The 25400-nt window shown below is 46.8% G+C and overlaps 1 protein-coding gene across 6 annotated transcripts in view; it reads right to left on the bottom strand.

The window, feature by feature from the left end:
- Positions 1-1214: 1214 nt before the first annotated feature.
- The window catches only part of TJP1 (tight junction protein 1), a 111179-nt gene continuing 86993 nt past the window's right edge, over positions 1215-25400 (bottom strand). For 2 of the 6 annotated variants that reach the window (XM_070953342.1, XM_070953340.1), the window contains exons 10-28: positions 25287-25392; positions 24144-24294; positions 23401-23509; positions 23086-23305; positions 22427-22611; positions 21898-21993; positions 21185-21267; positions 20340-20550; positions 19544-19644; positions 18425-18778; positions 17210-17458; positions 15323-16195; positions 14428-14519; positions 13595-13816; positions 12088-12251; positions 10840-11314; positions 9528-9745; positions 8287-8430; positions 1215-2878 (exon numbers count right to left, since the gene is read on the bottom strand). In XM_070953342.1, coding sequence (XP_070809443.1) covers positions 2784-2878; positions 8287-8430; positions 9528-9745; positions 10840-11314; positions 12088-12251; positions 13595-13816; positions 14428-14519; positions 15323-16195; positions 17210-17458; positions 18425-18778; positions 19544-19644; positions 20340-20550; positions 21185-21267; positions 21898-21993; positions 22427-22611; positions 23086-23305; positions 23401-23509; positions 24144-24294; positions 25287-25392 — 4148 coding nt within the window. In that variant the 3' untranslated portion in view covers positions 1215-2783. The remainder of the gene's footprint in view (positions 2879-8286; positions 8431-9527; positions 9746-10839; positions 11315-12087; positions 12252-13594; positions 13817-14427; positions 14520-15322; positions 16196-17209; positions 17459-18424; positions 18779-19543; positions 19645-20339; positions 20551-21184; positions 21268-21897; positions 21994-22426; positions 22612-23085; positions 23306-23400; positions 23510-24143; positions 24295-25286; positions 25393-25400) is intronic. The other 4 variants (XM_070953341.1, XM_070953343.1, XM_070953344.1 and 1 more) reach the window with 4 other exon arrangements.

Genomic DNA, 25400 nt, shown 5'->3' with positions numbered 1-25400 from the left:
CAACAGTGAGATGGGTTGGAAAAGGTCAGGCACATTGATATTACGGGTGTCGGATGGAGACAAACAAAGCAACAACAGAAAAGTCACAACGAAAAGCTACTATGGTTATTTGGATCCCGACTTGTAGGCCACACTGGTCGACGAGCAACAACGGAGCAGAGGGGGTGGGGAACCAGCCATTACAAACAGATTGACCTCCTTACTCCACAGATGTTGACCTTATGCAAGTAAAGCCAGATGTTGTCATCTCACAGCAGGGCCCCGCAGCCCTTCCTGAGATGCCAGCAGGACACAAAGAAGACCCTCCCCATCCCAAAGACTCCTTAAGACCTTTAACCTCAAAACTGGAGAGCAAAGGCAGATGGTTATAGTCCTTAAAATTGATGGCGGTGCGATGCATGATTTTTTTTTCTCACTTACCTAATAATGTTCTTTTGGGAGGGACCTGGAAAAAAAAAATACACACACAGAAACACAAGCCACTCCACCAAGCCCAAAGTAGAAACCTGTAGAATTAGACATAAGATGGCTCACAAACTTGAGTTACATCCGGGTTTGTTTGTTTTTTTCAATCGGATCATGCTAAGGAGAACTTTTGAAGAAGAAGAAGAAAAAAAAAAGGAAAATATATCCTGACGGTTTGAGAAGCAGTTTTGCAACCCGAGGAATCATCGCAGGACTTCTGGCAGCTCCGTCTGGAGGCGAAGGCAACGGGGTTTTGAAGGGAAAGGAGGAAAGGTTATGGAATCAGGGCATCCCTGGACATGCATGTCAGACAGAAACAAGGAGATGCGGGAATCTTCTATTTTAAAAACAGTTTTTATTCTGCATATTTAGAAATGTGTAATTTTTAATAACGGCAAAGAAAAAAAAATCAGCCACACCTGAATAGCTAAAGAACCGATTAACAGAATGCAGTGGTATATTATCTAAACAGAAAGAGTGTGGATGTGCCATAATAAATTGTCTATTAGTAAAAAAATACATTTCAGGGCACATGGTACAGTATCCGTTATCACAAAATTACAGTAGGGATACTTTTCTTTTCGTTTTCTTTTCCCCAAGAAGATAATCAAACTAGAGAATTCCAAGTTAGTCTTTAAATGCAGCACTTTAAAAAGGTAACAACTTTGTGCATTTTCAGTTTTTTGTTTGTTTGTATGTACATATATATATATATATATATATATATATATATATATATATATATATATGTATGTATATGTATATATATATTTATATATTTTAAAAAAGTCCTTGTTCTCGTGTACGGTAGAAATGCTGCGTTATTGCTGCCAGATTTCAAAGTTCAAGGCTCAAAAGGTCTGAGAATACAAAGATATTAAGAAACTTCCATTTTGTATTATATATATATATATCTATATATATATAATACATATCCTCGTATATATTATATATATATAAAAAAGGTAAAGCTTATAAAAGTTAATTTACAAACCAAGAACAAAAGTGGTACGCACAAGTTTTTATATACAAGCAATCTAGCACATCTATAAATTTTTCCCCCAAAATGCACAGCAGAAAACAAAATGAAAATTAATATATATAAAAAAAGAAATGAAAGAAAAGAAATAAAAAGAAAAAAAGAAAAGAAAAATATTACCATCGTTATGTTCCTTCAGAATTCCCCTCTGCTTGAACAATGCAAAACCCCAGGATTTCACTTACTCTCTTTCGGTCTCCCAGTGAACGTGTTCACACAACCCTCAAACCACCCATCGCTCTCCCCACCCCACCCCCAAGTGGTAATTTCTCTGGTCAGTACGGAAGCCCTACCAATGTAGTAGTGGTAGTAGTAGTAGTAGTACGGTGAGCTACGATGACGATGGAAACTACGTTAAAAGCAGGAGGATAAGGCAACACCGCTAGATATGTCTGTCACAGATGTGGTGAATTTAGAGAGGCACATAAACCACAGTCCAACCCCGTGCGTTTTCTCTTTTCTCGGTAACAAAGGGGAGCCGTGGGAAAGAGTGGGTTTTTCACACAAACAGGTGAACTAACAAGTAAACTAATCCTGGGCAAGAGAAGGACAAATTTCCCACTTATTGTGCTAGCAAAATCTTTTTGTTGTTGTTGTTGTTGTCCTCCAAAGGGAGGGGCAAAAACACAGAGGGGGGAAAAAAGAAACCCCCTCTCAGGTTGCTGGGTTTCCCCCCCCTTCCCGAAAAACGAAAACAAAGGAATGATGTCATCTTTGCATATTCTAAGGATGCTTTGAGGTGTCCGGTGTTTAAGAAAAAAAAAAAAAAAGAAAGAAAAGAAAAGGAAGTGAAAACTTTTAACAAGACCAAATAAATGGAACAACAATAGTTAAAAAAAAACAACAACTCCTAATTCAACAGTGAGTTATGAACTTCTGGGGGGGGGGGAAGGGGGGAAAGAGAAATACTAAATTGCATTGCTTCAGTGGTAGTTTAAGGTTTTAAGCTACGATGCGTTAAAAGTGTCCCGTTTTAAGGAAGGTGAGAGGCTCGGCCGCCAGGACGTGGCGTGGCCCCTGCTGACCGGTTTAGTTGCTGCGAACGCGTGTACCCTGATCACTGTTCAAGAACGCTCTGACTAGCTGCTGTTAGTCAAACCACAGATTGCTTAATACTAGGAGAACGGTTAATACTTGAAAAGAGTGGTTCAGTTTCTATGCAGGTGGTGGTTGGTTGGTTGGTTTGTTTTTTGTTTGTTTTGTTTTTGGTCTGATTTTCTTTTTTTTTTAAAAAAAAAATCTTGCTTTTCGCACTCAGATCCACTCACTAAGGTAAGGGTTAGAAGTGATCTATTAGAACTGACACACAATTGGCTCCAACAAGATAATTTGGATCTCCGGGAAGAGACTTGTTCTGCCAAGTTTTGGGGTCACCTGTGGGAGGAAAACAACGTAGTAGTTTAGTATCCATCATCAACAGGGGAACATCTTGGATAACAGTACCGTTAAAAGATAACAAGAATGTAAAAATCGGCTCCCGGTTCAGGGAGGAACAGGCAAACACGGAACAAAGGCTTGGTTTTCAAATTGCTATCCTGCTCTCAGCCACCTTGGGAATACTTCAAGGATCGATAGAAGAGAGGTTTGGTAGCTCAGGTTGAAGTGTGGGGCCCTCTGGGAGTGTGGTTGTTTTCTTGCAGATATCACCCAACACTGATGATGTTACCTAGTTGGGTAATGAAATGTCTGCGAGAAAACAGCCAAGTTCAAAGAGTGCTAAGGACCCCATGCTTCAAGGAATTCCTGCCTATGGGACACCTCTCCAGTGTGGGTTACCTCTTGACCTTCAACTTTCTAGAGTGGTGTTTTTCAACCTTGGCCCTTAGTAGATGTGTGGACTTCAACTCCCAGAATTCTCCAGTCACCGTTTAAGTCTTCAGGTTGGCCAAGGTGGAGAAGTCTAAATCATCAGATCTTGCCGTGAGATCCAGCAACCCGACATGCAGAAATTCAAGCAGGGGCTGGGATGCTCTCCATGGAATCTAACTTCAACTCAGCTTCAAATTATTAAGGTGGTCACAGTGAGTATTCCTCCCCAGGGTATGAATGGGGGCCAATTTTGGAGAGGCTCTGAGGCTTCGGATGGCCGCCTGAAGCCCTGGAGAACCAAGTGAGACCAGCTGAAGATCAGGTCAACCTAATGCAGGGGTCTCCAATCTTGGCAACTTTAAGACTTGTGGACTTCAGCTCCCACAATTCCTCAGCCAGCAAAGGAATTCTGGGAGTTGAAGTCCACAAGTCTTAAAGTTGCCAAGATTGGAGACCCCTGACCTAATGCAACAATTCTCAACAGGCAAAGTGGACGAGGAAGTTTTGAGAGAAGGAATGGATCCTAAGGTCCATACCTGCCTTGTAGGAGAAGACTTTTTCTCCTAGAGGGAGGGGGCCATGTAGACCTCTCAAAGGCATTTGTGGGGTGCCCTGATACAACTCTCCTTCAGGACTGACAGTCCAACTCTGTATCGGTTTCCCACCATCTGTGCTAATTTTTGCTTGCTCGCTTTGCTCAAAACGAATCCACCAGGACAACAGATGGAAACTCAACCTCTTGAACTTCCGCCCCAAAGGGCAAAACAGTGAACGGTTTAAAGAAGGGGGCCACGCAAACCAACTTTCCCCCCATGACTTTTTAGCATCTGTCTCTATGAACCATAATAGCTGTGGCTGCTAAGAATTGGGATTGAGGATCACAGTTTTGTTACCTCTTTTCCACACCACTGTTTCCTCTAGCTATAATAGAGTCCCATCACAGAGCCCTACGCTCTTAATGGATGCCGTGTTGATTTTTAGATCTAATGTAGCTCTTGAAATACAAGCCGAGTTATGATGGCACCTTGGTTTCTAAGCCATGTTGAGCCTCACTTTCTAGGCCAACTTGCAATCTTTCTGCAATCGTACGGAAATCAGATGGTTTAGAACAGAGGACTTCAAACTTGGCAGCTTTAAGACTTGTGGACTTCAACTCCCAGAATTCTCCAGCCAGCTGGGAGTTGAAGTCCACAAGTCTTAAAGCTGCCAAGTTTGGGGACCCCTGGTTTAGAACAAAGCTAAGATTTACTTCTAGCGTGTGATACCCAAGGCAACCTAACAGGTTAAGTTACTATCTCCTTATGTTGGATTAATAACTTAACAATAGCTCTAAAGACTTAAATACCGCTTCACGGTGCTTTACAGCCCTCTCTAAGTGGTTAACAGAGTCAGCATATTACCCCCCAAAATCTGGGTCCTCATTTTACCGACCTCGGCAGGATGGAAGGCTGAGTGAACCTTGAACCCATCAGGATCGAACTGTTGGCAGTGGGCAGAGTTAGCCTGCACTACTGCATTCTAACCACTGCACTCCCACAGGGATTAAGATGCAACCAAAGTTAGCCTGATTTCTTTCTACTTGTTTCTTCCAGCTACTCTATTCTGGAGAAATCCCAATTATCTACCATTTAATTTAACCTCCGTATCGATTTCCACTACGTGCGCCCTTATCTTTGACGAATGGGCAATCCCTGAAACTCTTGGGAATTTCACAATCAGACCCTCAGAACAACACAATTATGTTGTGTAGGCAAACAAACCTACACAGTTCTTGTGTGAGGAATGCACAGAAACAACCAGAGAACCACACTACGACCAAGGTGCTGGTGTTAATAGCGACACATAGAAAGGGAAACCCTTGGATTACGAACTCCTTGGAATTGCAAAAGCCACCCCACATTTAGGAGGGTCCGAAAAAAATGCTCCCAATTCTTAAAAAAGGGCAAATGGTAGGTTAATTCCACGCTCCCCAAATAGTTTGTTTTTTCACTTTTTTTAAAAAAAATAGAATACTACATTTTAAAGTCGAACACCAAGTAGACATTCAGAAACCTTAGCTAGATCACCCAACTGCTGGTTGAGAAACCAACGTGGAAGGTCAACTTTTGAAAGCTGAGGTCCACCAGAGTGTTAGGACTACAAAGCTCCAACTCCCAGGGGCAACAGAGGAGAGGAAGCTGGTGGAGACTTGGTAGGCGAGGAATCGGGTATTCAGAGATCCCCCCTTTTCTTTTTAACGTGGAAGGAAACGGCAGCGTGAACATGGGAGATTCACGGTTAGTTCAGGAAAAAGCCTTCTGAGAACTGCTTGGTCCCTGGCATTCATTCAAGGATTCAGGGTGCTATATAGGTCAGGGGTCTCCAAGCTTGGCAACTTTTAAGACTTGTGGACTTCAACTCCCAGAGTTCCTCAGCCAGCAAAGCTTTAGGAGAGCTGATAAGCAAGAGGTTGGCCAGCAAAACATGACTTCATGTCTTCATGTTGGAGACCCCTGGCTGGCTGAGGAACTCTGGGAGTTGAAGTCCACAAGTCTTAAAGTTGCCAAGGTTTGGAGACCCCTGATATAGGACTTTTAAAGTGAGGTGTGAAGTTGCCCCCTTGTGCTTCATGAGATGAGATGAAAACCAAAAAAAGGACAATATAATTGGAAGGATAATGTGGCCAGCACATTTTGAACATTTTTTTTTTTGTAAACATGATGTGTTGCGAGAGGTTAGTATGCGTCATAAAATGTTCATTTCGAGACAGAGAAAGAGCATGGAAAACATGTTAGGAGAAGCTCAGGAGAAAGAGACAGTGAGAAAGAGATCCCGGAATCAATTAAAAGAAAGTAGTTTCTTTTTTTTCTTTTTTTTCGTTGCTTGGTTGGTTTAGAAAAAAAAAGAAAAGAAAAAGAAAACATATTTATTTAAAACATTGTATGGCTTTACACATCAGAAGACAAAGAGTTGGCCAGTGGTGAAAATTGTCCCGTGGAGCAACGCAACAGCACACTGAATGAAGGTTAAGCTGCAAAGATGCCCGAGTACAGAGAGGAAAAGGCAAATGCTTTTAACACCGAAACCCTCACACACCACAGCAGCACCCAACAAAGACCCCAAACGCAGAAGCACAGGAGAGGGAGAGGGAGGGGAGAGGGAGGGGGAGAACGTGGCGGGGCCACCATAAAACCCTCTTTTCCTTCTTTGCAAGTTAATTCGTTACAAAATAAGAGAGGTTGAAAAGCAGGGTCTGAAGGTGTCCTGGGAGTTAACACGAACGGGAGACGTTTGGAGCCTCGTGATTGCAAGAGGTCCGTTTTTCTAAGGCTTCCCAATTTTGAGGGGAGGGGGGGAGAGAGGGGTGTCGACACCCAGCAGCATGCAAAGGAAGCCCTGAATTCCAGTAAAATGCACCCAGTTACGGATAATAGCTACGTAACTGGATCTCCTCATAAATTACCCAGTGCTGCTTTCGGTTCCCCCTCCATCAACACACACTGGCATCGAAAATGGTAAGATACATGAGTGAACAAGTAGGAATACATTTTTAAATACTGCACACATAAATACATTGCTTCTATATATACCATATGCAGATATGTATACATTGAAGGATGCCAAATATCTTACGGTTACGTGGCTGGAAATACCCCCTTTTCCAAAAACTGTTTTAAAGTTATTTTTTCGTCCGTAACAGCCTTGCTGTTCTTTCTCAAGGTTCTTACGTTTGCAGCCTCCACCATAAAATTGCTTAAAATTTACACCAGGACTTCTGTGCTCCAAGAACACGTTGGACCTCAAGCTAACGAGACGTCCCTTCTTCAGGTGGGGTGGGTGGGTGGGTGGGCTTTGGTTCTTACTACTTTAGGGGAGCCCGGGAGAATCCCCTAACCTGCAGTCAGATTTCTCCTAACTTAAAATGCCTTGCAAAGCATTCGTCTCTCCGTAACATCTCCAAATTTAGAAGGAAGCATGAATACAGGTAGTCCTCAACTTACAACAGTTCACTTAGTGACCGTTCAAAGTTACGACGGGCACGGAAAAAAACTGATTTATGACCGTTTTTCACACTTACGACCACTGCAGCATCCCCAGGGTCGCACGATCAAAATTGGCAACTGGCTTGTAGTTGTGACGGTTGCAGTGTCCCAGTGTGTGTGTGTGTGTCACTGATCCCCTTTTGCGACCTTCTGATAAGCAAAATCGACGGGGAAGCCAGATTCACTTAACAACCTAACTTAATAGCTGCAACGATTTGCTTAAAAATTGTGGCAAGGAAGGTCGTAAAATGGGGAAAAACTCACTCATTTTGGGTTCAATTGTGGTCGTAGGTTGAAGACTACCTGTTCATATTGGGGTGGGGGACTGAAAGCAAGGACTTCATTTTTTTTATTTGGGGGGGGGTAAAAGGAGGCCTTTTCTTAAATTGCCAAATTCACCTGTTCCATTAGAAACCCTGTGCTGATGTTCACTGCCTTGGGGTTCAGCAGATCGAGCGTGTCATTGGACGAGCGATGAAGAACACAACTCAGAGACACAACTGACCAAAAAACAGAAAAGAAAAGGGAGCGGATTTCTCGTCTATTCGTATCGGTTGCTCGTCTGGAAGGGTTTGGCAGCTGTGCCAGTCTCGCCAGAAAGGGAGAGAGAGAGAGAGAAGGAGGGAGGGAGGAAATGGCGCAAGGCAAGACAGCGGATAGATAATTGCATCGTTAAACCGGACCGTGAAAACGTCCTGGATTATCTACCGTGTCGGTTTTGATTGACTCATCACGATTTGGTGCAAATGGTTGATTTTTTTTTTTTGGCATCGTGAGGAAGGGTGAGGAAGACACTGGCAATGACACATGAAATGGAGAGCGGAGACGAAAAGACAAGAGAGATATAGTCCCATCTCAAGATTCCACAGTGGGGGCCCACCTGGGACAGGTGAGCTTAAATTATTCGATAGCACCCATAAGCCCCCAAAGGACAGAGGGAGGACAGCATACCCGACGACGAGTCGGAGGATTTTAGAGCAAAAGACCAACCATCAGGAGTCATAGACGCACAGTGTGGCAAACGCAGCTCGACGGGCTTCAGGAATTTCAGTCCGTGCGGCCCACACATGACCAGAGGGCTCAGGAGCGTCTCGCCTGCGGAGGAGGACAGAAAAAAAAGGAGAAGGCGTTAGGAGGGACTCCGCACGCCTTCCGACAGGCCCGCCTGAGCCACGGAGGCACCTGCTCTCACCTGAGCCACAGAACGTCTGGAGATATGCCAGTGGTGAAATCCAAATTTTTTTACTACCGGTTCTGTGGGCGTGGCTTGGTGGGCATGGCAGGGGAAGGATACTGCAAAATCCCCATTCCCAACCCACTCTGAGCTTGGCTGTTTTCTTGCAGACGTTTCATGGCCCAACTAGGTAACATTATCAGTGCTAGAAGGGACAGGAGGAGGAGGGGGACTGTGGAATTCTTGGTGTTCCCCGAGATTGATTGTTTTCTTGCAAACATTTTTTTTTTTTTAAATTTGATTTATATGCCGCCCTTCTCCGGAGACTCAGGGCGGCTTACAATGCGTTAAGCAATAGCCTTCATACTTTTGTATATTTATACAAAGTCAGCTTATTGCCCCCACAACTGGGTCCTCAATTTACCTACCTTAGAAAGGATGGAAGGCTGAGTCAACCTTGAGCCTTGGAGAGATTCGAACCAGCAGAAATTGCAGGCAGCTGTGTTAATAACAGGGTGCACTAAACAGGGTGCACTAAACCCCTGTACTATCAAGGCTTTAACCCAATGAATGACCCAATGAAGTAACATCATCAGTACTAGTAGGGAGTGGAGGAAGGGGAGGGGGAGGAGGATTGTGGGTTCCTGAGTACTCTCTGAGCTCGGTTGTTTTCTTGCAAGACATTTCATGACCCAACTAGGTAACAAATTCATCAGTGCTAGAAAGGAGCGGGGTTACTTTCTGCTTATGCTAGCTTATACTTCTTCAGTTCTAACTAAATGGTGGAGAATGGAAGGATTTATATTCTTTGCGGCCATCAGACTGCTAATGACCAGATGTCTGCAAGGAATATAAATCCTTCCGTTCCCCAGCATTCAGTTAGAACCGAAGAAGCTTCTTGGATGAGCAGCGAAACGTCTTCAAGGAAAGAAAACGCAAGGAAGTCCAGCTGCCTTTTGGAAAAGCACCTTCGGGGCAGGTAAGGGATGAAAGCTTAGGGGGAACGTTGTCCTCTTACCTTTCTCTTTGTCTAGAGGCGGAAGGATACTATTATCCCGGCAGACCTTAAAATAGATCTCCTGTTCGATTCCCTCCGGGATGGCTCCTTGCGGGATAATTATGCTGACGCCAGTCTCGATGGAGCTGAGGACACCCCCGTTGCTGTTAAAAACGCCCCTGGCGGTGGCGATGACCGTGTGGCCTTCCTCTTCCTCATCATCGTCCAAAGCAGAAGGACTGAAGAGAGAGAGAGAGAGACGGATTTGGTGATTTGCTTGCAGGCTTAGTTTTATTACTCAACTAAGTACTGTATTTTTCGGACTATAAGACGCACCTACCTTTTTTGATGAGGAAAAGAAGAAAAAGAAATCTGCCTCTGCCTCCCAGCAATTTTGCCTCGTTGCAGCAAACAGCCTGCTTTACTTTCATTTTCGTTTTCAGCATAGCTTGATTGGCACAAGGAAAAAAAAAATCTGCTCCCAGCAATTTACCTCCTTGCAGCAAGCAGCAGAGCCCTGCGCAAAATAGCTAAGAGCAAAACAGCTGAGAGTCGGGAGGCCGATCCAATCACCTTGTGCTAATTAGGCTGTGCTGAAGCTGAAAGGAGCTGTTTCTTCTTGCTGTTTGCTGCAAAGAGATAACTGCTGGGAGGCAGAGGCCAAAGGGTGGGGGCCAGTGGGTGGGCGGAGCTACATTCGGTGTATAAGACGCACCTAAATTTTCACCCCCTTTTAAGGGGAAAAAGGTGTGTCTTATACTCCGAAAAATACGGTAACTTCATCAGTGTGAGGGAATGTGGGGCTGGCTGCCCGTTTATACACAGGTAGCCCTCCACTTGTGATCACAACTGAGATCTGAATTTCTGTTGCTAATCGAGGCCATGGCTAAACCAGTCATGCCCAATTTTACAACATTTCTCGTACAATTATCAAGCAATTTAAAAAAAAAAATGACTTTGAATGACTCCGTGATCCCTTGCATCGGAGTCACTTTGGGGCAAAGGAGTGGAGCTGAGTGTTTACTGGCCGGATGCCCTTCCTGTTGCCAGTGCAGAGTTCGCAACTGATATTTTACTCATTGTGTCCGGAGAGAGAAATATCTGCCGTTACCTAGGATCGAACTCACAACCTCCTGATTGTGAGGCGAGAGCTCCACCTCTGGGCCACCACACCACTCAATTATCACTACAGTTATTGAGCGAATCACACTGTCATTCAGTGAATCCAGCTTCCTCCACTGATTGGTCGGAAGCTGTCTGGGAAAGTCCCAAACGGCGACCAGACGACTGGCGTAAAAACGCAGTCCTACATCCTCCGAGGGAATCACCTTACCTGACGGGGATGGCCTTCGGCACAGCGCTGATGTTATTTGGTTGGTACTTGAGTTTGTCCCCTTGGCCGGAGAAGCTCTCCAGGTTGCTCTCGAACTCGGGCTGAGCGGAGCTGTGTGCTTTCAGAAGGGGCTGGGGAGAATGTTGAGGCTTGGCTGAAGGTATCTCGGAGGGCTTCGGAAGGGTCTCCTCCGGCAAGAGGTTGTGGTTGAACTTGGGGCTCTCGAACTTGCGTTCGAAGGGCCGGGCCGCGCTGGTGTAGGGTTTGGAGGAGGTGGTGAAGCGGTTGTAGGCCGGGGTGGTGGTTTTGGGGAGCTGTTCCATCCCGTTGATGGGTCCTTTGTCAGGGAAGCTCTTCTGAGGGTAATAAGTAGCCTGCACCGTATCTTCTCGGCTGGAAGACCTGAAAGCCGCTGGTTTATTCTGAGGCAGAGACGGCGGCAGCTCCGGTTTGGACAGGGGGGAATTCTGGAAGTCTGGCATAGAGGGGTGTGTGGCAATAAAATATGTGAACGAGAGGGGAAAAAAGCAATGTTTAAAAATCTGCAGGTACAAGTTGCGGTTACTGAGCCGAGTCTCATTTCTTCCCCACTCCCACCCTCCTTTAAAAAAAAAAAAAGCAGAAAGCAAAAAAAAATAAAATAAATTCATCCGATTCTGCACAATCGTGTCACCGTTTTTGCTCTTCTGGAAGGAGTTTTGGACACTCGGGCTTTCTGGCCACTGACGGACTGGGGGGCCAAATTGTGGTTTGTATGTAGGTTTTATCTGTTATTTATTATTTTGTTCTAGAGGAGTGTTTCTCAACCTTCGGAGCTTGAAGATGGGTGGACTTCAACTCCCAGAATCCCCCAGCCAGCGCTGCTGGCTGGGGGATTCTGGGAGTTGAAGTCCACCCATCTTCAAGCTCCGAAGGTTGAGAAACACTGTTCTAGAGTTTTCAACTGGATAGTCAATGGGTGTTTTTATTTGTTCTGGTCTTTGACTGTAATAAACTTGATTTGATTTTTGACTTCCTGCTAAAATCAGATCTACAGGTAGGGCAAAACTCACTTAAGAACCGTGTCGCTTAGCAAATTTACCACATTTTGGGCTCGATTGCCGTCATAAGTCAAGGCTACCTGGACCTGTGTTTTCCTTGTTGCAAACGGTCCTCCCCCGAGGGGTTCCCATGTCCAATTTGCTACCCGCAATCCTCAAACGGAAGCCACAAATATTTCAGTACATGCAGGACAGATCTGAGGCTCACCTTCAGCCAGGACCGACTTGGGTTGGAGAGACACGATGGGGTTATTGATGGACTGAGGTTGGGTATACTGGACGGAGGGCACCGGGGGAGTTACTTGAGGAGGGGGCTCGTAGCGCTTGTCTCCAAGACCCCTCTCCAGGGGCTCCACGTCTACTGACTTCCCCCTGTTAGGACACAAGAAAGAGACATCAACCCTACAACTTCCTGCCGTTTGGTTTCTCCGATTCAATTCCTGGAGACTCCCTAACACCTCCACCCACCAAGAATATTTCATTTCTGAGACAATTCTATGGACTTCAACTCCCAGAATTCTCCAGGGCTGCCTGGGGAATCCCGGGACAGTCCATACCTCTTGGCTGAGGCATTCTGGAGTTCTGGAGGCCCACCCATCTTCAGCTTGTGAAACACTGTTTTAGACCGGGACTCTCAAAACTTGGCAAGGCCTGTGGACTTCAACTCCCAGAAGTCCTTGGGAGAATCCTTAAAGACATGTTTCTCAACTGCAGCAATTTTATGAACTTCAACTCCCAGAATTCTCCACGGCTGGCTGGGGAATTCTGGGAGTTGAAGTTCACAATGTCAACTTGCAAAGCTTTCAAGTTGCCATGAGCAGGAGGGAGAGAGAACTGATGGAGCCGATTGATTTCCCTAACTGAAACTACATTCCACAGATGCCTTTCTACCACTGTCAGTAGGAGAGCTTTGGGTTTCACAACCAGCCAAAGTGGTTAATTGGAGAATGTGATTTATGACGTGGCCAGGGAGGAGGGGAGAGACAGGGTCATGTGAGAACGTAAATCCTTGATAGTACAGTGGTTTAGTGCACCCTGTTATTAACAGAGCTGCCTGCAATTTCTGCTGGTTCGAATCTCTCCAAGGCTCAAGGTTGACTCAGCCTTCCATCCTTTCTAAGGTAGGTAAAATGAGGACCCAGTTTGTGGGGGCAATAAGCTGACTTTGTATAAATATACAAAAGTATGAAGGCTATTGCTTAACGCATTGTAAGCCGCCCTGAGTCTCCGGAGAAGGGCGGCATATAAATCAAATTAAAAAAAAAAAATCTACATGGGATTAGTTCTAACGGCATCCGAATATTGCCGAAATAGTGCTCCTAATAAATGACTATTTCTTTTGAAGTTTGGCTCGTGGCTCATGAATTAATTAGGGCATCTTTCGGAAACTTCACACACAAGTCTTAAAGTTGCTGAGTTTGGAAAGCCCTGTTTTAGACTCTCACCGGCCTTAAAGGCCCACACGTTCTGCCCCCCCCGCTGCCCCCCCCCCCCCGCAATCTTAGAAATAATGGGAAAAAACAAGGACAATAATGCAGGAAGACAAGGAAAGGGGGCTGGCTAGAGAAACCCACAGGATGAAGAAGCTTTGTTACAGGAACGAGAGACACAGAACAGGGAACGCTAGGGTTGTTAAGAGACCCTGGAGGTCTTCTAGTCCACCCCCCTGCTCAAGGAGGAGGAGGAGGTGTGCAGAAAGAGGCCCAAGGCCTTACTTGGAGGAGTAATTGGTGTAGTTCAGCTGATTGTGAACGCCTTTTCCTTGCTCTGCATGATGGCTGCTGGGGACTTGGGTGGCAGGCTTGCTATCGTAGTTCCGGCGGTCGAAATAGGAGAGCTGCTTGCGATAATATTCCTCGTCTTCTTCGGGGTCGTAGTGGTTGGCTCGGACGATGTCCTCGGGAGGCTTGGCTTGAGGTCTCTGCGGTTCAGGGGCTCTAGCAGCACCAGGGAAATTCAAGGGGATCTTATTTATTTCCCACCTTTATTGGTTTGATAAATAACTCAAGGTGGCTAACTTCTTCCTCCTCATTTCCCCCCCCCCCTCAATGACGACGTTTGGAAAACTGCAGGATTTGCCTGCCTGGTGCTTTCACACACGAGGGAACACACTCCAAATTGTGCTATAGAAACTCCGAGATTTGGGTAAAAACTAGGGACCACGGCACTTTGGTGGAAAAGGTAGTCCTCGTTTAACGACGTTTCACAGCTTACGGCCGTGATGAAAAAGCAACTTTGTGGCCAACCCTCACCGGACTCAGGGTCTTTGTAGGTCTGCAAAGCGAAGGAAAGCTGAAGCCAGATCCTAAGCACGGTCACGGTTTCACTGAAGGACCGCTTCACTCAATGACCAAAGGGCCAGTTTCAATTGTGGTCACTAAACGAGGACTACTCCCAAGTCAGCTAACAGATCCTCTTTGGGATCATTTCAAAAGAACAAGCCCTGGAGCTGTCTCTTGGTGAAAGCGGACACCAGAGTCGCCGCCAGGTTTACGCAGGCAACTTGTGCGTTGATGGTGTGTCGTTGCACACCTCCGTCTGCGTTTACCTGTAAGCTGATTTGTCGCTCGGATTTTGAGAGGCTGCTTTGGGGCCGGTCAGCGGGGCCACATTTGGTTTAGGCGCAAGTTCGGGAGGATGCTAAAAAGCAAACAGATCAAAGTCAGAAAAAAAGGGCAATGGAGATGCTTATTTGACGACTGTCTGGGGGGCAAACCAGCATCCTGTCTACAAAGGAGGAGCCGGTCCAGCTAGAGCTTGGCCCTTTATAAAGGGGGCCCATTTCAGCAAAATCCATTTTTGGTGTTGATTTAATCCGCCTGCCCTTGGAAATTGGCATTACCCAAATTATTACAGTGTGAACAATGTTAAGTTGATATTGCATAAAGTTGCTGTCCTTGGGAAGGAAGGGAGGAAGGAATGAAGAAAGGAAGGAGGGACCGAGGGAGGAAGGAAAGAGGAAGGGAGGAAGGAAGGAAAGAGGGGGGAAGAAAAGAAGGGAGGGAGGGAGGGAGGGAGGGAGGGAGGAAGGAAGGAAGGAAGGAAGGAAGGAAGGAAGGAAGGAAGGAAGGAAGGAAGGAAGGAAGGAAAGAGGGAGGGAGGGAGGGAGGGAGGGAGGGAGGGAGGGAGGGAGGAGGGACTGAGGGAGGGAGGAAGAAAGGAAAGAGGGAGGGAGGGAGAAAAGAAGGGAGAGAGGGAGGGAGGGAGGGGAGAAAAGAGGGAGGAAGGGAGGGAGAAAGGAAAGAGGGTGGGGAGAAAAGAAGAAAGGGAGGGAGGGAGGGAGGGAGAGAGAAAGGAAGGAAGGAGAAGGGAATGAGAGGGATGGAGAGACAGGAGTTTTAACTGCCTCCCACGTGTTATTTCTCAAATCCCCCAACGTCCTTCTAAATCCCACCAGACTCTTTGAGAGGCTGCCCAGAACCCCCCCTCCCCTGAGGCTCTACCTTCACCACCGAGAGATCGTTCGAGTCCTTGATCTTTTCCAGCGACGTGGAGCGCTTGTTCTCAAACATCTTCACCCGAGTGAGCACCGACTGGGGCTTCATGGCCGGGTCGTCCTCCTCCTCGGCGGGCGGGGTGGGCAGTGCTTTACTGTTGCAAGGTATAGCTTCGGGCTTGCTCTGGGGAGGGAGGGCAGGGTGGGGACCCCCGGTGCCGAGGGACGCATCGTAGGGAGCTGCTTTGGTGCTGAAGCCCGGCGGAGGCGCTTGCTCGTAGCCTCGCGGTTGCGACTCGTAGTAATGCTTCGGCTCGGGCGACCGTGGCACCGTGGTGGAGTATGGCTGGGGCTCCGACTTGTACCTCCCATGGACTTCATAGCCGGGAGGAAGCGGCTCCTCATACCTCACCTGGGAGAGGTTGAAGGCTTTGGGGCCAGGCTCGTAGTGGGGCCGGCTGTCGTAGGCCACGGGGGGCGATTCTTCGAAGCGAGGCTGGGCCGTGAAGTAGCCGCTGCGCGCTGCGCTCTCTTCCGCGTTGACCCGAGGGTCGAAATCCCGGGGCGGCTGGCTCTCGTAGGGTGGCCGAGGCTGGTAGGGCTGCTTCTCCTCGTAATACATCCAGTGGTCTTCGTAAGGGGGCACCCGCTCCTCGTAGGGCAGCCGAGAGTCGTAGCCGTGGGGGAACGGGTCCACGTAGTTGGAGGAGTCGTAGCGGTACGCCAGAGGCTCGTAATCCCGGTTGGCCGATTTCTCCGGATATGGACCCTGCAGTTCGTAGGTCAGATTAGGGTCTTTCTCTTGTCTCTGTCCTGGCTGCTTCAAGGCAAAGTTTTGACGAGGGAGGTCCTCGTTTACGAAGGGTTCTTTCCGGTACATCTGTGGAAAAAGAGCATTTTGCTACAGTCAGATATTGCCGAACATCTAGATCAGGGGTCTCCAACCTTAGCAACTTTAAGGCTTGTGGACTTCAATTCCCAGAGTTCCTCAGCCAGCAAAGCTTTGGAGACCCCTGATCTAGAGTCAATACATCTGGATCAAATTAGGGCTTTACCACACCCAGATCCTCGAAAGACTGACAGGCAGTCCTTGCTTAGTGACTGCCTCATTCAGAAACTGAACGATCAATCCTCGCATTTATGACCCTCCCAGGTCTCTACAGCCAAGGAAAAGCTGAAGTCAGATGGTTCTGGTTTTACATACCGTAGCAATCACTCAACGACAGAGTTGCCAGATCCAATTGTGGTTGCTAAACGAGGAGTGCCGGAGAAACTGGCCGTCAAAATCAGTCTAACGAACACTCCTCCTAAAAATTTAGCCCTTTCCAAGGGAACCTCCAAATCAAACCGTCCTGAGACGGTCAGTGACACAGCCCATTCCTCCCCCCTCCTCCACCAGTGGATCAAAATACAGGGTGACCCAAACCCATTTTTTATTAAATACCCCCCCCCCAAAAAAACCCGTGTCATTATAAATTGGGAAACAAGGCTGCAATTTCCTGAAAAGTGCATTAACAAAGGAAGAGAAAGCATCAGCCACGCAGCATCGCTTAGTAAAACAACACAACGCAAACAAACAAAGGAACAAAAAAAAAAAAAAATTCAAGCCGTGAAGCTCTGAAATGCAAAATGCCGGGCGGTACCTTTGAATTTAGTTGCCGCAGAAATGAGGATCGACCCTTGAATGCATGCAAATCAATGACTGCTCCCCACCCACCCAAATTAGGGCCCCAAATTATTATTTTTTTCCTGACGTTCTTTTGGATTGCAGGAAGAAAAGGTAGCTTAGCAGCAACAAGAGCCTTTAGTACGCAAGCAAAGCGGGTACGATCCAGCGATCGTTTCGACGGGCAGCCCCCGGACCCGTAGGAGGTGGTGGCGCAGCCACGGGTACCTTGGTTGAATCTAGGTGCGGTGGTAAAGAAGGCAGCTCCTGGTCTCTGAGCACTATGTGGGGCGCCTCGGGGCCGGCCATCCTTAGGGGCCCCGCTTGGGGCTGGTACGAGTTGTAAGGGGCTGCCCCAGGTTCCTCCAGCCTGACACTGGGGAGGCTTACGCAGGGGTTAACGGCAGACGTCGAAGAGGCCGAGCCCCCCGTTTCTGGCGATGGGGAAAGGTAGGGGGGTGAAGAAGCCTCTGCTTTCTGCGAAGTGTTTAAAATAATAGGTTTTGGTCAAGCTGAGACTCTTCCCAGTGCATCGAAAACATCATTATTATTTATTAATATATATAATTATAATATAATTATATATATTAATATAATATAATCTCACCGATAAGGCGATTCTGGGCGGCTTATGGCTATTTGTTATAATCACCCCACAATCCTTACAGTGGGAAGCCCTGCGTACGTTAAGTCAGAGTGTGGGTGTGTATCCTTTTGATTATGAAACTGGACTGATTAATATCCCTCCCTCAAAAGGGCAATCAAGTTAGCCACGGATAAAAACAGGGCATTTTGATGGGAGTTCGTGTGGGGAGAAGAAAAACGGGGGTAGACGGAAGGGAACCCATCAGATTCCCACTAAGCGATTCTGGAGCAGTTCTCTTCATTCCCCTGCTAAATTCACCATGATCTACAGGAAGTCCTCGAGTTATGGCTGTAATGGAGCCTGCGCATTACGGTCCTTAAATTTTAACGTGCGTAAAATGGGTCGGTCACCTAACCGATCCAATTTTACATTTTTTTCTGCCTTGGTCTCTAAGCGTCAATGGTTTGCTAGTGGGTGCAGTTTTGCCAAAAACCGTCATAAAATAGAATAGTGTCACTGTGGGACACTGCAAATGGCCCAAATACAGTTGTGTTTCTGGGGCGTGGTCATGGGACTATGGGGAGGGGCAGAGGAGGAGAGGAGACCATTAAAACTTTGGATCCGGGTCGGTGGTAACTATGAAAACACTACCAAGGTCAGGATAAGAATATGGGGGAGATGACTTAGTAAAGATTGAAACTGAAAAATCGGACACAAAAATTTAAATTGTTGGTCCCCCACGGATGCTTTTGAGGGATTCACGTATTTTAAATAACCCAAGGGTGCCCATTCAGGGTCCTGAGCTGGTGGGAACTGGAGGGGTTTGCTTGTCTTGGCTTCCGCTAACATTTTCTTACCGGTTGAGCAGTATTGTTTTTAAAACCCGGAGAGTCTATCCTGTGATTTGGCTGTGGCTGGCCTTGGGACCCATACGGAGGACAGCTTTGGTTCTCTGGATGGACCCCGGATACTTCTTCTCTTACAGGTTCAGAGGAGCGGGTAATGGCGGATTCTGGGGGAGTCCCAACCTCATCGTTGAGCGTCTCGTCCAGCTCTTGGTCTGTGTAGGCTCCGCCTTCCGTATCCGTGTCCTCGTAGTCGGAGGTGTGCCGGCTGTCGGTGCTGTACATGGAGTACTCGCTACCTGGAGCCGACAGGTAGGAGAGCCGGTCATCATGTAGATCAAGGTCATCACTTGTAGTACCATCTGCCTGTTTTAGACACATCAGAGTTGGACAGTTGAACGGGGAGGTGGTGGAATCGCGCTGGTCTCGACTGCAAAGGAGACCGAACTCTACATCTCCTTGGGAAGATGCTCGAGAGTTAACTCCAAAAGGATCTTGAGCTTCCTCCAGACCATCTCTTGAAATAAGGTAGAGAAAGCTCAGAGAGGACCACGGAGGCCACAACTCAACCCTGAGTTACAAATATTCTCTTCTAAGATAGTGAAATCTCTTTATCTAAACCTGGAGAACCACTGTTCTCATCAACATCGTTGAGTTTGCTGGGATGGGCTCATTCTTCCTACAGCCTTTTCCTAACACCAGCTGACAGGCTCCTAGGACAGGCCCAGCAGCAGAAGTCAGAGACATTGTAAGCTGCTGCTTCTTCCATCCAACTTCGCCATGAGGGGCAAGAGGTCTACCAGCCAGAAGCCCACCTAGGCAGATGTTCATATTCCCCCAAACCTTGGCTATCAAGCATGCAAGTCTCAAGAGGGATCTACCAAAGCTTTGCAAGCAATAAAGGTCAACTGAGTCTCTATGTCCCCTCATCTCAAATCCCTGGATTGGGGTATCTACTTCCTAGTTAGTTCTTCTTCAATTGGCCCGCACTAGTTTCAGACATGGCTGCCTCCACATCTTTTCCAACCCTATGGAAAGAGTTCACGAAGAAGTTGACTTTCACCTAGAAGCTGTTGTGATTCTGAACAACTTAAGCATGACATCTGCTAACAAACAGAAAGAACTCCATACCTTTCCTTCCGACACCCAAACTAGCTGATTTTGTTGTTGCTGAATGGCTTCCTTGAGTGCTCCATACCATCCATCATTCATGGAATTCAAGTTAATGGTAGCTAAAGGCAGACAGAAAAGGGAAGGAAAAGCCAAGAATGAGAGGCGAGGCGCTGAAATTAAGTCACAGCCGCAGCTTGTACTGAGCACACAATGGTCTTCATCGATTCTAGAAGCCTTGGAAGCTACAGAAGAGCGTGATTTTGAGAGTTTAGACCTTGGATTTAGAAATCCTAAGAGAACTCCCTTCCAAAGTTAGGTTGGACTGGAGGAAAAAAATCCGGTTTTGTCATCTATCTTGCAAATGTCAGTAGAAGTCCAGGGGGTTTCGCTTAAGAGCAAACAGGGGTTTCTGAGACTTTGCAGAATGTGGCTGATTTCATTAAGAACCTTCAGTGATGTTTTTCAGACATGGTTGTTCGACATTATTTAATTATTTCAGGGACAACAATTTTTTTTTGAAAATAGAGAAAAAGACATGGAAGATGGAAGGAAGGAGAAATGAGGGAAGGAAAACAAGGAGGGAGGAGAGGGAGAAGGAAGGAAGGAGGGAAGGAGAAATGAGGGAAGGAAAACAAGGAGGGAGGAGAGTGGGAAGGAAGGAAGGAAGGAAGGAAGGAAGGAAGGAAGGAAGGAAGGAAAGAAAGAAAGAAAGAAAGAAAGAAAGAAAGAAAGAAAGAAAGAAAGAAAGAGGGAGGGAGGGAGGGAGGGAAGAATTTTATTCATTCAACCCAACCCTTCTTCCTGGCATGCTCACCTGTAAAGAGGTGATGGTTGTTTTTGCGTAACTTGTGAGCCCTCTCATACAATTTCCTGGCACTTTTCCGGGATTCTGGACAGAGTCTCGTCCTCATGGTCTTTACCCCCTGCTTGGAGTCTGGGTTCAAGAACACCACAATGGGATACCACTGGGCATAATTTAGGCGGTCCACTGCATTTGGGGTGACGTCTAAGAGGGCGTGTTTGTCCTGAGAAATGAGAACATGGATAAGAAATGCGAGTGACACGTCTGTCCGTCAGTTGACAAAAACACAGCATCTAGATGAGGATTGTGCAAGGCATGGATGTCCAACCTTGATCACTGTAAGACCTGTGGACTTCAACTCCCACAACCGCTTTGACTTTTGCTGAGAATTCTGGGAGTTGAAGTACAGCAGCACTTTGGTACTCAACTGCTTTGAAACTCATCGAATTTGGTACTCAATGCATTTTGGTGCAAAAATGTTGTCCAGGTACTCATCGTTTGTTTGGTACTCAACGCACAAGCTAGGAGTTGTCGGTGTCGGCTGCCTTGTGACTCACTACATTATTCCTCATGGGAAAAATCTGTTTGGTACTCAATCATTTTTGGTACTCATCACAACTCTTGGAACCAATGAACGACAAGTACCGAGATAGCACTGTACCCAGAACCAGAAGGCACCAAAATTGCGAAAAGCCTGCTATTAAGAAAATAAATAAATAAATAAATTCAGGTTGATGAAAAGCTGGAATCCTGCATTTTTGGGAGTTTCCAGACTGGGGAAGGAGAGTCAGAAGTACAATTATTCTCACGAATAGAATAACGTTTGTCTGGGGAACAGGAGCATCCCAATTACTTACTCTGTCAATTATCTGTTTTATTGTGTGAAGGCGAATGATGCCTGAGCTGCGTTGGTCAGTTCCAGCATCCCTGGGCTCACTTTCTGTTGGAAAAAAAGATAGCAGACATTATCCAGTATTCACCCTACATTTCAACAAGTATCTGGTACTCCTTTTAGGTGGCCCCTTGCTCTGGAGAAAAGGGCAAGCACTGTGTGCAAAAAAAACCCTCTTCTAGATGTCAATGCTTTTGGTTAAAAAATTGTGCTTGCCGGCAGTCATAGTTGGCCTGGCTATTTGTATCATCCTTCCCCTCTCTGTGGTGGTGCAATGGTTAGAATGCAGCATTGCAGAATAATTCTGCCGACTGGCTCGAGGTTGACTCAGCCTTCCATCCTTCCGAGGTCGGCAAAATGAGGACCCAAATTGCTGGGGGCAAGAGGCTGATTCTGTAAACCGCTTAGAGAGGGCTGTAAAACACTGTGAAGTGTTGTATAAGTCTATTGCTATTTTCCTTCCCTCCCTCCCTCCCTCCCTCCTTCCTTCCTCTCTCCCTCCCTCCCTGTGGTTAGAATGCAGGACTGCAGGCTTACTGTGCTAAAATGAGGACCCAGATTGTTGGGGCAAGAGGCTGACTCTGTAAACCACTTAGAAAGGGCTGCAAAGCACTATGAAGCGGTATATAAGTCTATTGCTATTGCTCCTCCTAGCTAGTTGAGTAGCAAGATGCTTACTGGCGATCTGATAAATGTCAGGCTCCTCACGAGCCAACTTTTCTCGTGCAACGTCGGCAATTGGTCCAAAGATGGTCACCGGCCTGAGAAATCCAGCTAGAATGAGAAAGCGACACTAGAGTTAAGTTGTCATTTGAAAAACATTGTGTGATGTGTCGGTTTGCGAGAAAGGTTGGGGCCTAGACTCTGTCCTGGTTGCGAATGGGAGGAATCTGGGGTCCCAAACCCCTTTTGGAGAACATCTAAAAGCAGAGGAACAGATCGGGCTCAGATACAAAGTCACAATCTTCCTGTCCTATCAAGGCTGCAGATCAAATTTCTGACCTTGACTTTCCCTAGGAACCTTTCAGGATGAAAAATAATAAGTATCTGAAAAGGATTGAAAAGAATTCCTCTGTGTAAACACAAGCTTCTCCTCACCACTGTTCCTAGAGGAGCATCTTTCCTGCTTGAGCAAGGGGGGGTGGACTAGATGACCTCAAGGATCCCCCCCAGCTCTGTTATTCTGTTGTTTCTTCTTGAAACCCACCTTCTCGGAGGACCACCCTCTCGTAGGCAGGAAACTTGGTCTGAACTGGTTGGGCGGACAGATCCTCTCTGCTTTTTCTCAGGTTTCGCTTGGAGCTGCGCAGACCTCGGAATCTCCAGAAATCCGCCCGATCCCCCCCTGCGGTCTTTGGAAGGGTGTACTGGACACTGGCCAGCTGTTCAGCTCTGGGTGAAACAGACAAGAAGACAAAACAATGGGGAACCCACAAAGGGATGGACTGACGGCCTCAAGGAGGACAGTTGCCCAATTCTAATGTAACCAAAATGAAAATGGGGTTGGAGAAAACTCTTTTGAGAATCCCTCTGGAATGCAAGGAGATCCAATCAATCACCCCTAAAGGAAACCAACCCTGGCTGTCCGTTGGAAGGACAGAGACTGAAGCTGAAGCTCAAATACTCGGGCCACCTAATGGGAAGACAGAACTCCTTGGAGAAGACCCTGGCATTAGGAAAGATGGAAGGCAAGAGGAGAAGGAGACAACAGAAGATGAGAAGTTAGATAGGACCATCAACACAACGAACAGGAGTCTGGGCGAACTTTGGTAGACAGAAGAGTCGGTCACAACTGAGCGACTGAATCACAAAACAGGGTTCTAACTACAACTTCAGCTGTCTAGTCAGAGGTTAGCTTGAATATACCTGTTTTTGTTGGGTATGATGCCCCTTTCCACTTCCTTGTGATTCTTGCCAATCCGTATTGCCAGCCAGGAGCCCAGCTTGCCGTTGTACAAGGTGTCCACCACGCGGAAGACTTCCCCTTTGTTGAAGCTCAGTCCGTAGGGAGACTCCTTCTCGTACTCAAAGTGGGTTCGGATGTAGAAAGAATCTCCCACGTCGGATTCCACGATGCGCCGATAAACTGTTGAGAGAGATAGAAGAAGAAGAAGAAGAGGATGAAGGCTCCCGTCGTCAGTCCAGCGAGTCCACCAAGGCCACTGAAGGCCATTGACTCACCGTCTTTCTTCTTCTGTGCCAAAATGGTGACTTCTTCTCCTTTGGGAAGGTCAAGCAAGAAGAGAACCGCTTCTTCCCGGATGATGTTGGTGAAGTCGACATTATTTACCTGATGCCCCAAAAGGAACATCAACGTTACAAAAATAAATTTAAAACGCAACGAATCCAAGTCGGTGGCCATCTATTATTCTGAAACAATGCACATTCTTAGCCTTCTTTTATTGCAAACTTCTTCGCTAATCTCAAAACATTTCCTGATGGGTGGAGCTCTCTGAACTTGGTTGTTTTTACTTGCAGGTGTTTCATGACCCAACTAGGGAACATCATCAGTGCTTGAAGAGAGTGGGGTTTGCGGAGTAGAGGATGAAGAGAACTTTGAGGTCCTTGGTGCCCTCTGAACTCATATTCTTGCAGTCGTTTCATTACCCAGCTAGGGAACATCAAGCTCAGAGAGGACCAAGGCCTCCTCCTCCACCTTCCTCCTCCACTCTGCAAACACCACTCTCTTCTAGCACTGATGATGTTCCCTAGTTGGGTCATGAAACATCTGCAAGAAAACATCCAACCTCAGAGCATACCGAGGACCCCACAATTCGATCCTGAGTTACAAATACTTTCCTTCTATCGACATTTCCTTCTCTCTGCTTCTACAGATACAACCAGGTATTTCTTTAATGGCCTTCTATGTAACAGCTACAGAGGTTGCAGCTGGATTAGAATAAAAAACAGGGCTGCCCACCTACCCTGAGAATCTGGTCGCCTTCTTCCAAGCCTTCCTTGGCAGCAGGGCTGTCCTCCAAAACACCAGCCACAAATATGCCAACGTCGTTGCCGCCAGCCAACCTCAAGCCAACACTGTCTCCCTTCTTGAATTTAACGAGCTTCATGCTTGGCCTGCAAGAATGAGAAGAATAGGATTTTTAAGCCAGGGTGTCTTGCCATCTCTTACATTTTGCATATCGTGACAAGTTGGGTTACTGTGAAGAGCCACGAAGTCGGCTAAGAAAGATGTCTGCTCATTTCAAGGAGAGCTTTCGTGTTCTCCTTGAAATACCTGCTCATTTCAAGGAGATGCCTGCTCATTTCAAGGAGAGCTTTCGTGTTGCAAAAAGTACAGGTTTAGACAGCGTAATCACAATTCCACCACAGATAGTTCTTGACCTACGCCCACAATTGCCTATACTTAATACAGTTTTGGAGAAAGACTAGCAAAAGAGACCAGTGAAGGCCAGGGCTTCTTCTGCATCTCCAGTTGGAAAGGGAGACCCACCTACTCCCAATTTGACAAATGAATTGCCAAAACAGGGACATGAGATGGGGACAAGCAAGAGGGTCTGGATTGCTCCCAACTACTCATAGCAGGCAGGCAGACACGGTGGCATTTTCTTGGCCTGAGATTAGAGAATGTCTGGAAGGATCTCTGAATGGCTCACAATCATCACTCAGAAAGACAAACACGACAATTGCAGCATAAAACTGAGGACGAGCCAGCTTGGAAAAGGCCAACTGCGAGGCTGACCTTCTGCCGGGCAACCAGAATCTACCTCCGAAGGAGACTGGCTTTCTAGGGGCACCCCCCACTCATAAAGGATACCCCCTATTTTTTTCTCCAAGTCCAGAATGTCTTACGTTAAAAGGAGAGAATATAATATTTAAATTAGCACAAGACTTGCAATAACTATATAGCAAATACAAAAATTAGATTTAAAACACTTATGTGACATTATATAGTATTTGAGGCCCAGAAAGTAGCGGTCCGAACAGCTTTTATCGTTGGCCTGGGAACAATCGTCCACAGTACGTGGTCTATGAAGATGATGGCCTATCAGTAAATGTTTCAGGACCTGGGCTGGTGTGAGACACGGGACGGGCGAAAATCCCCTTACCGAAGCATCCCGTCTTCATGCGTTGAGTTTGGTAGAGGGCCGTCGGTGGGACTAACTGGTAAATCCACGTCGGGCTGTCCGGCCTGCGCATAGACGGGCTTTGGTTCTGTTCGG

The sequence above is a fragment of the Pituophis catenifer genome, unplaced genomic scaffold, assembly GCF_029215685.1.
Source record: "Pituophis catenifer annectens isolate HBS135680 unplaced genomic scaffold, rPitCat1.0.hap2 SCAF_14, whole genome shotgun sequence".
NCBI lineage: Eukaryota > Metazoa > Chordata > Lepidosauria > Squamata > Colubridae > Pituophis > Pituophis catenifer.
The sequence above is the reverse complement of the archived record's forward strand: the minus strand, read 5'-3'. Positions and strand labels throughout refer to the sequence as shown.